Source organism: Periplaneta americana, chromosome 6 (assembly GCF_040183065.1).
Source record: "Periplaneta americana isolate PAMFEO1 chromosome 6, P.americana_PAMFEO1_priV1, whole genome shotgun sequence".
Taxonomy (NCBI): Eukaryota; Metazoa; Arthropoda; class Insecta; order Blattodea; family Blattidae; genus Periplaneta; species Periplaneta americana.
In genome coordinates, this window is record NC_091122.1 from 150,910,392 (window position 1) to 150,927,940 (window position 17,549).

At 36.2% G+C, this 17,549-nt stretch overlaps 2 protein-coding genes across 2 annotated transcripts in view; one reads left to right on the plus strand and one right to left on the minus strand.

Annotated features, from left to right (window-relative positions):
- Positions 1-4,551, minus strand: part of LOC138701929 (farnesol dehydrogenase-like) — a 31,048-nt gene extending 26,497 nt beyond the window's left edge. Inside the window, exon 1 of the mRNA XM_069829299.1 lies at positions 4,353-4,551. Coding sequence (XP_069685400.1) covers positions 4,353-4,532 — 180 coding nt within the window. The 5' untranslated portion in view covers positions 4,533-4,551. The remainder of the gene's footprint in view (positions 1-4,352) is intronic.
- A 5,614-nt stretch (positions 4,552-10,165) lies between these two features.
- The window catches only part of LOC138701930 (serine protease inhibitor 77Ba-like), a 31,147-nt gene continuing 23,763 nt past the window's right edge, over positions 10,166-17,549 (plus strand). The window contains exon 1 of the mRNA XM_069829300.1: positions 10,166-10,417. The gene's annotated coding sequence lies outside the window, so the exon portion shown is untranslated. The remainder of the gene's footprint in view (positions 10,418-17,549) is intronic.

Below are 17,549 nucleotides of genomic sequence, written 5' to 3' on the forward strand. Positions count from 1 at the left end.
TATCCATTATGCAGTGTACACTGTCTACAGCACATTAGAGTACAATATAGAGAAAGAAGTTAAATTGAAAAATAATCATAATATGAATATTTAAACACGATTTTGAAAATGGTGGCCGTTCATTTCGATACAGGCTTCAGTTCTTTTGTGCATATTATCGCACTATAGACTATTGCATCTAATTCCAATTGCCAGTTTCGTCCTTCGTACTAGTAACTCATGTTGAAATAATTCTGTACCTACTCTACGTACTGTGAGTTAAATCTTCACTTCTGCCCGACCCGAAAATATAAAATTACTCAGACATGCTATCTACTGTCCTTCCAAGTGGTTATGCCGCAGGATTGTAGAAAGGGAGGAAATCACGTGACAGTTAATTACTTAACGAGGCCCTTTTATTTAAGTTAAATTAAACAGCTGTATAATATTACGTAAACGTCCAATTCCTAAGAGAAATTAATGTTTTCAGAAAACAGCTAACACAGCCCGGCTTTTACAGAAGGGCGAGCAGAAGCAGGTGGGGGAAATCGGGATGCGACGTAGGCAAACGGACAGTACCTGTGCGAAAGTATGATTCAATATTGAAAGCTGTTTCGTCACTGGAAAACGCGAACATATTTCTGGAACGTACTATACTCAGTAACTCAGTACTGCTTACTATCTGCGGTCTTGGTTCTGTGTGGAGTTGGAACTTCCTTAGTAGAAGGGGTGGGAGTGAAGTACATTCAAAAACTCAGGTACAATAAAAATTGAAGTAAAAATAAAATGATGTCCCTGTAGATTTCTCGTCTGGTAGCTCGGCAACGAAAGAACAAAAATAGCGAACGATACTACCTACCTAGACTTTATAGAACCTTCACTTCCTAAGACGTAATCAAAGAGGAGGAGTTACGCCGGGAATAACAGCGTCACGACTATACTACCTACAACTACTGACACTGCTACCACCACTACTACTTAGGCCTACTACTACTACTACTACTACTACTACTACTACTACTACTACTACGACTTAAAACCCTGGAAATTTGCAAATAAAGTTATACGGTCCAGATGAAGTGAACATGTTAATTTTATCCATATTTTTGCTTATCCTTATGTTGGACAATATCTGGACGTCATGATAAAATAATGATGACATGAAAGTTTAATGTTACAGTTTTCTTCTGCTGGAATTTGTTGCTGAATAAGTACTTGCGATTTTTCTCACCAAAGGAACGAAGTCCATCTCATGTCTGGCTTCATAATACCCGTATCTATCCATGCTTACATAATAAACAAATCGGGTTCTGTTTTATCCACATAAACACCAGTGAATAGTTTTGAAGATGCTGTTATCTCAGAACTGTGATAAACACCACTCAAGTGAGGCTCTCCTCTCCCTTTTTGTTATGTATTTCTTACATAATCCCATTGCGTAAGACTTAGGCGTGGTTCAGGAACTATAAAGTTCAATATCAAATGTTATGAGAGAGCAGATGTCAAAGATGTTATCCGACATATTTTCTGAAATTATTTCAGATTTTGTTATGATGATGATGATGATGATGATGATGATGATGCGTAACACTCAAACAGCTGTATCTCAACACTCATTTAAAATTTGACACATATTTATAGGAACTTTTCTTGTTCAGAATAGTTCATACTACGACCCCCTAGAATATTTACTATTCCTCCTCAATCACCCGGTATATTTAATAAATTGAAAACAGGATTAGTTATTTTGTTTTTATATTTTATAGTATACATCGTAAGTAATAGTCTATACTAATCATTTATATAATACTAGTTTTATTGAATACTGTTGAATTCAGGGGCGTACGCAAGGGGGTTTACCGAGTTTGAACCCCCTCCCCACGATGATATTTAGATTTGAATATGTTTTATCCATAATCGTTTACCTAACACAAATAGATAACTGTTGACTAAATATATATATATATATATATATATATGATTATTGTTTAAGTGTAATAATGATACAAGAATTTTTATTATACAGGGACATCATTTTATTTTTATTTCAATTTTTATTGTACCTGAGTTTTTGAATGTAGCCTACTTCACTCCCACCCCCTCCACTAGTAAACTTCCAATCGTCCACCACACAGAATCGAGGCCGCGTATGCAGTACTGAGTTAGTGAGTATAGTACGTTCCAGAAATATGTTCGCGTTTTCCAGTGACGAAAGAGCTTTCAATATTGAATCATATTTTCGCACAGATACTGTCGTCCGTTTGCCTACGTCATTCCGGTTTCCCCCACCTGCTTCTGTTCGCCCCTCTATGGAGTCTAGTACCGTAGCTGGGCTGTCTTAGCTCTTTTCTGAAAACATTAATTTCTGTTAGGAATTGGACGTCTACGTAATATTATACAACTGTTTAAAATAACTTAAATAAAAGGGCCTCGTTAAGTAATTAACTGTCACGTGATTTCCCCCCCCCTTTCTACGACCCTGCGACAAAACCACTTGAACGGACAGTAGATAGCATTTCTGAGTAATTTTATCTTTTCGGATTGGGCAGAAGTGAAGATTAAATTTACGGTACGTAAGGTACTCTTTTATAGAGTAGGTATAGAATTATTTCTACATGAGTTACTCGTACGAAGGACGAAAATGGTAATTGGCATTAGGTACAATAGTCTATAGTGCGATAATATGCACAAAAGAACTGAAGCCTGTATCGAAATGAACGGCCACCGTTTTCAAAAATGTGTTTAAATATCCATATTATGATTATTTTTCAATTTAACTTCATTCTCTATATTGTACGCTAATGTGCTGTAACAGTACAATATATACTGCATAATTAATACGTCCGAATGGATAGCTCAGTTCGTGAGTAAAAACACTAAGTGTTAATACAGTACTGTATTTTGATTAAACAAAAACGTAATGAAAAGTATCAAACTCAAAATTGCGATATTTCCTAGTTTACATAAATGGATGAACTACTTTTCTTCCCTCCTGTGCCTAATAAAGTGATTTGTATTTTACGCCAGTATCATCGAACTCCAGTCTTGGAAGGGGGAGTAAGCGGTGTTTCCGGTTCTAGACCTTTAATCCGAAGATATAGCCAGGTTGATATTAAAAATGTTAGTAACAATAAAATGATGTCCCTGTACAAATTAAACAGAAGTTAAATTTGTCAAAAATTAGATGGCTGTGAAAAAAGAAATGTTTCAAAGATTCTGTAAGGATATTCACGAATATGTTCTATTAGAACAATAGTATAATATTAATAAATATACCGTAATATAATAATAATAATAATAATAATAATAATAATAATAATAATAATAATAATAATAATAATAGTTGTTATTGTCATTATTTTGAGCCTTCTTATAACCCGAGGGCCTGGCGGCCGCCGAGTTCGCCTATGCGTTAAAACGTCACTGGCTAACTGTGGCTTCAAGCTGTAAAGATACTGTCACACATCGCTACTTTTGCTGCGCAGCTTTTGTACTGCAGCTGCAAAAGTTGCGTGTGGTGTTCACACGTAAGCCAAAAGTAGCGCGCTGCACTCTACTTTTCGTGGTGCGCAACCCGAGTGCAGCAAAAGTTGCAACTGGAGGTTGCGAGTCTGTTCACACACAAGGCGCTACTTTTGCAGCCGCAGTCATGCTGCAGGTTTCCATCTCTGTGTTGACTTCTCAATATACATTTTGTGGTTATGTTCGCATTATTAAGAAACTCATGCGAAAGCTTCCTTATCTATTATTTGCTTTTCTGTCCTAACTAGTATTCAGAAATTGGCATTATTTTTACTATAAAGCTTTTAAAAACGCCCATATACTTAAATGATAACCAACAGCATATTCACGTAATCAATGTTGGCAACCCTCCTGTTTGAAACTACGCTACAGAAAATTAAAAAAATGAATTATATCGTCAGCAAATATGATCAGACTGTGTTGTGCATTTAATAACTGTTATAAATCATTTATTTTCATCACATCGAACATTAAAATACATCCAAACAATAAAAGTATCATTGTGGCACATTTGGGTGGCAACACTGGTCGCAACCGCAGCAAAAGTTTCAACAAAACCGATATAAAAAATGCTGCGGCTGCCACCCTGAGAACCCTGTTCACACGTCTCTACTTTTAAGCTGATGAAAAAGTAGCGAGCAGCAGGTTCGACAGCCGCTACTTTTCGGGTTGCACCGTTGTTCACATGTCGCAATACGAGAGTTGCGCAGTTTTTTGTACTGCATCGCTGCAAAAGTAGCGACGTGTGACCGTATCTTAACTTCATAAGGAAGCTGTTTTATGCCAAATCAGACTGATTTATTTTTACATAATATAAACTGAAGAATCCAAAATCTTCTGGGACATCATACCTGCAACCTGTCGACTCTACGAGCCAATCCAACCACTTTGAGTCCATTTTTAACCAAGTCCTTGGCAATGGCAGCCCCTATACCGGAACTGGCCCCGGTGACCATGGCAACTCGTCCTGCCCACCTTTCCATTGCTGCCACTTTGCTAAGAACGCAAGTAAGTGATGCTGTGCATTGCATTCATAAACACTTATCTCAAACTTGTCTTCACTATCTTCATTGCGCAGGCTCGAGTCAGCGGCTACTTAAAGATTAAGCACAATAAATACCGAAGTGGCCAACGTATCTCTCCGTATTATTTTGAAACTATGGAGAGTTCTGCGGCAGGATGCCCTCTTATTCATATCTTCGTTATAAGTGTGGTGCTTAGCACATGCCCCATTCTGTTTGACAATATTACCGGTACCGTACTAATTAGACCTACAGACGTTGACAAATTTTAGCAAAATATTCTTATTACAAAATAGTAATTTGTAAGCGATCCATATTGTCATATTTATTCACGTACCGGTAGTTTTCTCTTTTTTTCCTCAAAATTCGTAGGTGAACATAAGGCATAGTTCTCCTACCCCTCCTTCAATATAATCCCTGTGTTTGGTGCTGCGGTACGTTCGAATTATAACAATATTATCTTTATTATTATTTTGAATTTTATTCAGCTTCCTCCAAGTGAAGGCTGCCTAGAACACAAAGCTTAGGCTACCAAAAAATTGTTGTTTTTTTTTTTTAGTAAATGGTAGGTACACAATTATAATGAAGAAAAAAAACAATGGAGAAGGAAAAGTAAAAGAAATAACACAATTATAAATAATTGAAGACGACTAAACAAAAGATCATTAATTCCAGAAAAAACATAAATTTTCCTAGTACGGTATCTATTTGCTATTAGGTGATCACAGTAGTATATTTAGCACTAGTTGCAAGACCCAACTTAAGTGAGCAGATCGCCATAGGAAAGAGATCAATCTATTTACGTGTAGAGATGGTTTCTTAGGATTTTTATAGATCCCTTCACTGCAGACAGAGATATTTCAGTCACAAGAGTTTGTCCTAGACCAAACTGCTTGCAAAAATGCGCGAATCTTTTTGTGATGGTCCCTCTAGCCCCAATCAGTAATCCAATAACTTCGATCGACGTTAGATGATATTTTTCCTTATGTCGCATTTTTCCTGATGTACCTCAGCAGGTTGATTTTCATATGTTTCCATCCTTACAGTTGGATCAATTGTGAATCCGCGTGTTGATCTTGTCGGGATAGCGATGATATCAATGCGCCTTGAAGACCCATTTGTGGACAAACCATGGACCTCCTCTTCTACTAGGTAGTTTTTTCCTCGTAAGGCCGATGCTAGGAGGGATCGAATCTTGTGGTGACGACTATTCCTCAGTAGTTCTCCATGAGGACAGGCTCCCAGAATGTGAGCAAGTGTTTCTTTCTCACTCCGACAATGTCGGCAGTGGGTTCCATTCTGAGACCTACCTGGTAGAGCACGTACTGGACATACATTGGCAGTCATCTTAATAGCGTCCTTCCATTCGCTGCTAGTCAATCCATTCGGTTTAGATAGCCATTTATTACCAGGCGTGTATTCTTTGTATAGAATGACTCCCTTTTCTTTCTGAGGCAACGTACACCAGGAATCAAATTCTTTGTCTCGTAGGAGTTTTCGTAAAGATGGTACGTGTATCTAATCAGAGGAATCAATATTTGCCAATCCAAGACCTGCCACCTAGGTACCGACCTTGTAATAAAATGAAGCTATCACAATATGAAATTTAACTTGTTGCTTGTTAAAAAATTGGATGGCTGTGAAAAAAATACGTTTCAAAGATTTTATAAGGATAAATATAATAATAATAATAATAATAATAATAATAATAATAATACACAACATTTAAAATACCGATAATGTAAATTGTAAACCATTTTAATAAACTGCCCCCTTGACAAAATTGTGCGTACGCCACTGATAGTCTACTACAGTGGTCGCGAGTCAAGCCCTTAATACTCAAGCAGAGTGGAGAGTTAAGGCATGATCTCCCTTCCCTTAGCCATCACTTGTTCATTCAACGTTAAGCAGTTTGGATATTCTCCCCCTCTTACTTTTCCCTTTGATACGTATTGCAAGCCACCGGCGTGGCAATCTGTTAAGGCGCTTGCTTGCCGGTCTGAAGTTGCGCTCGGGCGCGGGTTCGATCTCCGCTTGGGCTGATTACCTGGTTGGGTTTTTTTCCGAGGTTTTACCTAACCGTAAGGTGAATGCCAGGTAATCTATGGCGAATCCTCGGCCTCATCTCGCCAAATACCATCTCGCTATCACCAATCTCATCGACGCTAAATAACCTCGTAGTTGATACAGCGTCGTTAAATAACCAACTAAAAAAAAAGATATGTATTGGGAGCTGCATTTTATGTGACGTAATCTTTGCCGACCAAAGGTCTACTACATTTTCATTGTAACTTTGTTGAGTAGGCCTACAAAAGTTTTGTGTGTGTAGGTCTATATTATTGTTTAATTACCATGTGTAATTTGGTAAAGTTAGGAAGATGTGACGTTACATGGACTGTAAAGGATAGTCACTGCCGCGTCTGTGGCTCAAGTGGTAATGCTCTTGTCTTCCATCCAGATGGACCGGATTCGATTTCCGGTCAGGTCGTGATGGAATTTGTGGTGAACAAAGCAGGTGTTGCAGAGGGTACTCCCCTTTCCCTGTATTATTCCACCAACACTCTTCAGCTCCCTCTCATTTCATCTAACTTATCATCTATTGTACAGGGACATCATTTTATTTTTATTAACATTTTTAATATTAACCTGGCTATACCTTCAGAGAACCGGAAACACCGTTTGCTACCCCCTTCCGCGACTGGAGTTCGATGATACCAGCGTAAAACACAAACAAATCACTTTACTAGGTATAGGAGGGAAGAAAAGTAGTTCATCCATTTACGTAAACTAGGAAATATCGCGATTTTGAGTTCGATAATTTTCATTAGGTTTTTGTTTAATCAAAATGCAATACTGTATTAAGAATAAGTCTTTTTACTCACGAACTGAGCTATTCATGCGAACGTATTCATTATGCAGTGTATATTATACTGTCTACAGCACATTAGCGTACAATATAGAGAATGAAGTTCAATTGAAAAATAATCATAATATGGATATTTAAACACATTTTTGAAAATAGTGGCCGTTCATTTCGATACAGGCTTCAGTTCTTTTGTGCATATTATCGCACTAAAGACTATTGCATCTAATTCCAATTGCCAGTTTCGTCCTTCGTACTAGTAACTCATGTTGAAATAATTCTGTACCTACTCTATAAAAAGAGTACCTTATGTACTGTAAATTCAATCTTCACTTCTGCCCGACCCGAAAATATAAAATTACTCAGACATGCTATCTACTGTCCGTCCAAGTGGTTATGTCGCAGGATCGTAGAAAGGGGGGAAATCACGTGACAGTTAATTACTTAACGAGGCCCTTTTATTTAAGTTAGTTTAAACAGTTGTATAATATTATGTAAACGTCCAATTCCTAACAGAAATTAATGTTTTCAGAAAGGAGTTAAGACAGCCCTGCTTTTACAGAGGGGCGTGCAGAAGCAGGTGGGGGAAATCGGGATGCGACGTAGGCAAACGGACAGTACCTGTACGAAAATATGATTCAATATTGAAAGTTCTTTCGTCACTGGAAAACGCGAACATATTTCTGGAACGTACTATACTCAGTAACTCAGTGCTGTTTACTATATGCGGCCTTGATTCTGTCTGGAGAACAGTTGAAACTTCATTAGTAGAAGGGATGGGAGTGCAGTACATTCAAAAACTCAGATACAATAAAAACTGAAGTAAAAATAAAATGATGTCCCTGTACAATAGGAAAAATAGGCTGGGGTGAAGTCTTACAGTAGAGGTAGTACGGGGTTTCGATGCTGACATAAGAAGGGTTTGGGGCTCCGGGCCCTTGGGTCTTATCAGGCTATTCGTCCGCGAAACGGGACCTGGCTCATCAGAGGCTGAGGCAGGATAGCCCACCTGTCAGTTTCGGATTCACGAATGCCAGCTAGGTCACCTGTCGGACTTGGACAATCATCGCATATAGGGCGCACAATGAGCCAAAGCGTGCCTAAGTGTACTGTTCCGTCCAGGGTTCAGCCCTCGTAAAATCAAACCAAGGATAGTCATGCTTATACTGAAGTGGGGAAAACCAGAATTCCAGAGTTGACCTGTGATGTTTGCCGAGTATGTGATTCATGTGCATGTCATAAACAGTAATCTTTCGCCTCAACTCCAGTTTGCGTTTCCACAGCAACCTCGACCTCGTTTCCAAATGGATTTCCTTTTTAAATTAATAATTGATTTAATATACTAGCCGTACCCGTGCGCTCCGCTGCACCCGTTAGAAATAAATACAAAGTAATTACATAATTAAAATAGGACGTTTGATCCAGGGAACATTCGTGTTTGATAGAAGGATAAATCGTTTAATGTTACTTAATTTAAATTGCATCCAAATAATTAAAATGCGGTCATTTTGGTCCAGAGAGCACTCATTGGTGCAATGACAATTCCTTTAACATGTTTCTTAATTGTTATTACATGCAACCATAGTTTAATGAAGATTGACATATCATTTAGTTTTAATGTGTATACTTTATATTACTTACTATATGTTTCAGAAGTTACTGTAATAGCATTGTAGAATTATGTTCATCTAGAGAAACTACACTTTCCAATGGTGAAATAATAATTAAACAATTAATTAGCTTCAGATATTACTTCATACAAACACAGAAACATTCTCTTAGGCTATGTTTAATAGCTTTCGATTGTTGTTGTCCAAGGCCCCTTATAGACGAAGTCATTTGTTTTTATTTCAGTACAGCGCCTTAGATAGCGTTGTTATTGTAATTTTAAAACTCATTTATCTCATTAAATATCAGTCCTATCAAAATTTTGTGTAGAATAAAACTTATCGGAAAGTATTTTTAAAGAAACTTTTGTTATGTAATATTTTTCATGAAAATCAATAATAACCGACATATTTCGATTTATTTAATTCAGGCCCCCTTATAACCCCCCCCCCTTTTAAATAAAGTATTTTGAATGTCATATAGCCTAAAATCTAAGTTACAACGAACTTAATTTACATTCCAATTTTCATATAAATCGGTTCAGCCATTATCGCGTGAAAAGATAACAAACATCCAGACAGACAGACATACAAACAAAAATTTAAAAAAAGCTATTTTCGATTTCAGGATGGTTAATTATACATTTTAACACCAATTATTTTTGGAAAATCGAAAATTACCAGAAAAATTTTGGCTACAGATTTATTATTAGTATAGATTATCTACATAATGCGTTATTTATAACAATCTTTAATAATAATAATAATAATAATAATAATAATAATAATAATAATAATAATAATAATAATATTTTGTTCTTCAGTGTAGACCTACATGTTTACGGTAACGCAAGGTAATTAATAAAATTTGACTTTTAAAAATCATTGTTGAAGAACGCAACTTCAATTCTTATCATAAACAAACCACAATATTAATTATTCCTTTAGATTACAAGATAAACTATTAATTAACGTCTTCCGTCAGAGACCAGTTCCGGCTAACAGCTTGCCCCACTCTAAAAATACCGGTATGCATAATGACGTATCTCTCATCTATGACAAAGAAGAGGGAAAGCATGTATTAATTTGGGCGTATTGTATAGCTGCATGGTTATTTATTTCGTATTATATAGTATTGTATTATATTTGCGTCTCCGGTCACCACTACATGAAATTATACGAGCCGCCATTGAATCAATTTTGTGACGCGACTGGGTCAATGTGCTTGTAGAGTCACGTCATTTCGTTAACTTGTATTCATTCAGTACCTTCAGTAGTCGCAAGTCATGCAAGAGCATCGTAGGCGGTGATTTCGCTATGGTTAACAGAATGACATGACATGACATCAGTGCTTGCATTTCCGGCAAGTGAAATGGTATACGAACTGTGACGGCGGCTTTGATGTTATGTTGGGCACTGCAAAGGTATGTAAACCTACTAATATGAAATCAGATTAGGTTAAATATACAGTAGGCCTAGGTATATGAAGTCCGCTTCATTGTTCACTGATTTGAAAACGAAGTGTTAAAATGATTAACAATATTACGATCTGTACGTAGAAGTCGGCTACCAGTATTTCAAAGTAGGAGGAAAGGATTCAAACAGAAGAGATTATTATGTACAGTATTTGTTACATAGCTACCTTTGATTGATGAGTGATATTAATTTCATCAACGAATTAGAAATGAAAATGTATTTACTGTATGTATATTCCGTCGCCTTTTCCTGCTTTGTACAATTCAATGAATAAACATTTTTTTTCTTCTGTAGTACAATGTACAATCATTTATTATTTTGAAGTTAAATCAAGTAAACAGAATATAATTGGCAATAATCAATAGTTTTCTTACAAGGCCTATACTAATTTAATACATATAGCCGAAGGCCAATTACGTAAGATACGAATTTTATTTAAACATACGTTTCTAATGGCAATGTTAAATCCCTGTGTAAGGTGTGTAGGCCCTACTATATTTTAAAATTCATACGGTTATAACATATACTGTTATATACGAGCATATATATTGAAGACAAAGCACAATCCCGCCTGCCCACCCTAATTGTGTGTGTTTTTTTTATAAATAATAGCAAGGTATCGTCGAGCACATTTTTTATGATAAGGCCTCTCCATCCTCGTAGTACTTCAGTGCGGTCTCCTGGCCAAAGGCGTCCGTAGAATGTGACGACAATCGAAAGTTAAGAGAGAGTTCGGGCATATGTAGGTCTATGTGTCAATGGAGCGCCACAACTAACTGTTCTCTTTTATTCTGTTGTACAATTAGGCAAGGATAAAGTGAAATTTCATAGATAATATCAAATTAAAAAGAAAATAATTTAATTATGTCTATTTAATGCAGAATTGTCTATTTAAATTTTCATACAACTTTTAAAAATTATTATTATTGTTTTAATAGTAGTAGTAGTAGTAGTAGTAGTAGTAGTAGTAGTAGTAGTAGTAGTAGTAGTAGTAGTAGTAGTAGTAGTAGTAGTGTAATAATAATAATAATAATAATAATAATAATAATAATAATAATAATGATAAACTTCATATCATTATTAGTAAACTACTTTTAGTCCTACTTTTCACGTGCGATATTATTCTTCTATAGTGTTAATATTATATTATATAATTCCATTGCCGCTGTAATTATATTTTAGTTTCTATTTTATTTTACTTATTTATTTATATTATTATTTTTTTATTATAATATTATATCTGAACTGCGACCGAGCACGAGCGCTGCTCATTCGGTCTCAAATTTTGTTAATACTACTGTATCTTCTTTTTATATTGCTTGTATTATTTTATTTGTATTTCTCTTTGTTTGTTTTGTAATTATATTTCTTTATTCTGTATATTTGAAATAAATAAAATTGAAATTGAAATTGAAAATTGAAATTGAATTATTAGTAAACTGATTTTTGGAATGTTCTACATAGCTTCCACACATTATGAGCATTACATTTTATTTTATGCTCGACCATGCCGAAATGTAGTAATTATACACCTGGTAGCAGCCCTTTAATGGACCTCATTAAAGTACACCTATTCATTAAAGTTCAGGTGTTCCACCAATCAGAAAACACCATTGTAGCAATATGAAAGCGCAAGTGTAGATTATTCTCGGATATGCAATCGAAAGACAACTAGCGAAACGTCACGGAGGCTGGAAATCCAATACTGTCGCAGAAGGTTATGTTCTGTTACTATAATAATTAGCGTTAATTGTAAATAATATTCAAAAAATTCAATTTGTCATCTCGTTTTTCAATGTTTAAATCAATTTCAAGGTTATATCAAGATTAATGTTTATTTTACTCTCTAGATTAGGCTATATCAAGGTCAATGACATTTCTTTCTCGGAAAAAATCAATACTTTCGCGTCTGCGCACATCTCACAATTTACGAGATATTGCACAAGGTCAGTTCCGCTCCCCAGTCAGATAAGAATAACATGAATACTTATGAATAATTTCAAGTTAGAAATATGGTCGAGCGTAAAAAGTCGTATGAAACTTGCCTATAATGGTAATTAAGACGCTCGTATGAAAATTATGAAACTCGCTTGCGCTCGTTTCATAAACATACTCGCGTCTTAATTACTACCATTATAGGCTCGTTGCATAATGTACTATTATCGAATTGTGACGGTACTTGGAAAATTGGAGAGTTCATTAAGGGTCCCATACACGCAAGAACTTATCGGAGACTTATCTGTACAGACTTACCTCAGGGAGCTAGGCCAATGTCTAAATTGGATGGTTGTCCATATACGCTCAAACTTACCTCCTAGTCTTACAGTTAGCAAAGAAGTCGGAAGACGTCGTTGAAATGCAATCACTCGAAAAATACTACTCTTTCATGGTTCTACATTAATAGAAATGCGTGAGAATAGTTTCTCAAATCTGTACTTTCATAGCTTGCCGCCATTTCGCTACAGAGATTTGCTTATGTAAAAAAGAAAGAATGACGACCACATGCTCACAATATCGTTTGTTGCTTTGTTATTTTTTCTCCCGTTTAAATTTGAAGGGCTCTACAGTCGGAAAAATTCAAGCACACTCTCAACGCTGGAGACTTACCTCAAGGACGAAAGTATTGATACTTTTTTCTCATGCAGCATATATGGGATTCTTTACGGTTCTTATTAAATACTGTAATAAAGAAAAATTGTATCTAACAAAGGAAAAATTAATTAACTATACACACCCAGCATCGTGATGAATTTTGGAAGGTGTGATAGGTAGCAAAATCTGGTCACGAAAACCAGCTGTAATGGCTGGTAGGCAGTGACGTCGCCAGGATCAGAGTAAGGGGGGGGGGGTTGGGGGGGTGCGAGCTGTAAAAATGTGGCACATAAAAAATCCAAAATGTTCCTTCATGCACTTGCGCGCATACTATACATCTGTTTATTATTATTATTATTATTATTATTATTATTATTATTATTATTATTATTATTATTATTATTATTATTATTGCTCATCACATCCATTACGATACACTAAGGGACGTAGTTTTTTCACATCCAAGAAATTGTTTTTGTTCTTCAAAATAATTTATGCCTAGTATTTTGTTAATAAATTGCCCTTTGGGATGCAGAAAGGGGTGCTCCGATTTTTATGGGGTGCTTGTGCACCCTTTCGCACCCCCCTAGCGACGTCCCTGCTGGTAGGGATCATCGTGCTTATCACACTGTACCTCCGTTCTGGTTGGATGATGGTTCACCTCTGTTAAGGCATGTGAATGTGAGGCCAGCAGCCAGCTGATCGGCCTTGGCCCTTCATGGGCTGTCACACTACGGATTATTATTTTTTATTTTACCTTCTACAGTGCGTATGGCATCTTGTAGGAAATCACTCTCATGAGACAAGCGAAGTGTGTTGAATGCTTTTTTTTTAAAGCGCTTCAGTAAAGCAGGGTCGAAAAAAAACGTAAGTAGGTCAACTGACTGCAAAATGGTGGACAATTAATATTGGCTTCTATTTCTGTCGTAATAAATTTAACCCTAAAAGAACCGAACATGTTAAATAGTTTCGACTTCCATGATAATGACATGGAATTATTATTACTACACGATTTTGACAATAATAAACGTTGCAAAAGACCAAAACACACATTCCGCCATGATGGATCGTGCAGCAAACCGTGCGTTTTTTTTTAAAGCAAGACTTAAAGCGCCGCAGCAAGACTGTTCTTTTATTACATTTCCTTCACCGTCACTGCAGCAGCGCTGTAGCAAGCGTGCAGCAAATCAAAACTTCGCTTTACGTGTTTGCTGCACGATCCATCATGGCGGAATGTGTGTTTTGGTCTTTTGCAACGTTTATTATTGTCAAAATCGTCTAGTAATAATAATTCCATGTCATTATCATGGAAGTCGAAATTATTTAACATTTTCGGTTCTTTTAGGGTTAAATTTATTACGGCAGAAATAGAAGCCAATATTAATTGTCCACCATTTTGCAGTCAGTTGACCTACTTACGTTTTTTTTTTCGACCCTCATTTTGCTGCAGCAAAGGCATGAAGCGCTTTAAAAAAAAACGCACGGATAGCCATTCAGTCTTAAAGTCATATTAACATCACTTTCATGATTTTGAATACCATTGCAGTTATGAAAGTTTCTTTTTATATCGTTTACGTGATTTTATATGATGTTTCAGATGATGACTTTGCATTCTGCAGACCCCACGTCACGGAAGTTGTACAATATATCTATCTTGTGTTAGGTTAAGTTGGAAACTTCGAAGAAAAGACCGAGGATAAAATCCCATGTGAATACTAAAATTCTCCAAAGAGTTTCTGTGTAGACTGGTCCCAAAAATAGGGTAAAGGTTGGTAATATTGTGATAGTAATAATATTATGATAGTACTTTTTGAGAATTTTTTACAATTTTACCGAGCGAGAAGAAGATCGGTTTTTTGCGTCAACGTATTAAGGGAATGTTCGTGGACAAGTTTCTGCACAAAACCTGTTCTTCTCTCGCTCAGTAAAAGTTGTAAAAAATTCTCAAAAAGTACTATCATAATATTATTAGTACCCTATCACAATTTACCAACCTTTACCCTATACTAAAACTCTCCAAATATTTGAAATACATACAGAATTCAGAGTCCGTATAGGTCAGTTTCTGTCGGATACTTTTCCAATTCACTGCGGGCTAAAACAAGGAGATGCACTATCACCTTTACTTTTTAACTTTGCTCTGGAATATACCATTAGGAAAATCCAGGATAACAGTGAGGGTTTGAAATCGAACGGGTTACATCAGCTGCTTGTCTATGCGGATGACGTGAATATGTTAGGAGAAAATTCACAAACTATTAGGGAAAACACGGGAATTTCACTTGAAGCAATAAAGAGATAGGTTTGGAAGTAAATCCCCAAAAGACAAAGTATATGATTATGTCTCGTGACCAGAATATTGTACGAAATGGAAATATGAAAATTGGAAATTTATCCTTTGAAGAGATGGAAAAATTTAAATATCTTGGAGCAACAGTAACAAATATAAATTATACTTGGGAGGAAATTAAACGTAGAATAAATATGGCAAATGCTTGTTATTATTCGGATGAGAAGCTTTTTTAAAAAAAGTTGGAAGTTGGAAGTTTGAATTTATAAAACAGTTATATTACCGGTTGTTCTGTATGGTTGTGAATCTTGGACTCTCACATTGAGAGAGGAACAGGGGTTAAGGATGTTTGAGAATAAGGTGCTTAGGAAAATATTTGGGTCTAAGAGGGATGAAGTTACGGGAGAATGGAGAAAGTTACACAATGCAAAACTGCACGCATTGTAGGCCTATTCTTCACCTGATATAATTAGGAACATTAAATCCAGATATTTGAGGTGGGCAGGGCATGTAGTACGTATGGGGGAATCCAGAAATGCATATAGAGTGTTAATTGGGAGGCCAGAGGGAAAAAGACCTTTGGGGAGGCCGGGACTTAGATAGGAGGATAATATTAAAATAGATTTGAAGGAGATGGGATATGATTGTAGAGGCTGGATTAATCTTCCTGTCCACACCTGTGGAGTAACAGTTAGCGCGTCTGGCCGCAAAACCAGGTGGCCCGGGTTCGATTCCCGGTCGGGGCAAGTTGCCTGGTTGAGGTTTTTTCTTGGATTTTCCCTCAACCCAATATGAGCAAATGCTGGGTAACTTTCGGTGCTGGACCCCGGACTCATTTCACTGGCATTATCACCTTCAGCTCATTCAGACGCTAAATAACCTAAGATGTTGATAAAGCGTCGTAAAATAACCTACTAAAATAAAAAAAAAATTAATCTTCCTCAAGATAGGGACCGATGGCGGGGTTATGTGAGAGCAGCAATGAACCTCTGGGTTCCTTAAGAGCCATTGAATACATGAATATTGAATTCAGAATATTCCTATACAGACCAGTCCCAGGTAGTACCGATAATGTTCCGTCGGCTTAATGATGGTAGTACAGAGTGCCTATCTCGAGGAAACTAAGCTGTAAGGGATGGAGTGGGACCAGTCTGCATAGAGAAGCATGCACGGATCTGTCCGTATGCTGGTGTATGACCACTTACTGACTGACAACAGAATTTAACTAAAGACAGAATAAAACTGGTGGAGCATCCAAAACTAGTGAAAATGGCTTCATTTTTTTATGTTCGACCATGCCGAAATGTAGTAATTATACACCTGGTAGCAGCCCTTTAATGGACCTCATTAAAGTACATCTATTCATTAAAGTTCAGGTGTTCCACCAATCAGAAAATACCATTGTAGCAATATGAAAGCGCAAGTATCGATTATTCTCGGCTATGCAATCGAAAGACAACTAGCGGGAGATTAGATTAATAATTAGCGTTAATTGTAAATAATATTCAAATAAATTCAATTTGTCATATCGTTTTTCAATGTCTAATTCAATTTCAAGTTTATATCAAGATTAATGTTTATTTTACTCTCTAGATTATATCAAGGTCAATGTCGACATTTGTTTCTCGGAAAAAATCAATACTTTCGCGTCAGCGCACATCTCACAATTTACGAGGTATTGCACTAGGTCAGTTCCGCTCCTCAGTCAGATAAGAATAACATGAACACTTATGAATAATTTCAAGTTAGAAATATGGTCGAGCATAAAAAGTCGTATGAAACTTGACTATAATGGTAATTAAGACGCTCGTATGAAAATTATGAAACTCGCTTGCGCTCATTTCATAAACATACTCGCCTCTTAATTACTACCATTATAGGCTCGTTGATAATGTACTATTAATTCACTGTGGGGTTCTGTATTCTTAAAAAAAAAAAAAAAGTGACAGTAAGTCACAAAATTATCACATCATCAAATTGTTTTAGACACAAAAAGCAAGAACTGTGAACCTTTAAAAAATGTAAAAGAAGAACAATATTATCACCTACTTTATAAAGTTTGCATGATTGAGTGTTTTTTGTAAGTCTGTTCGTGTACAAGATTCATTTGTAAGAAGTGTCTAATATTAATAGTCAATATTTGCAAATACCTAAACAGCAGGTGAAATATACAGACTTCCTTGAATATACAGTTACTA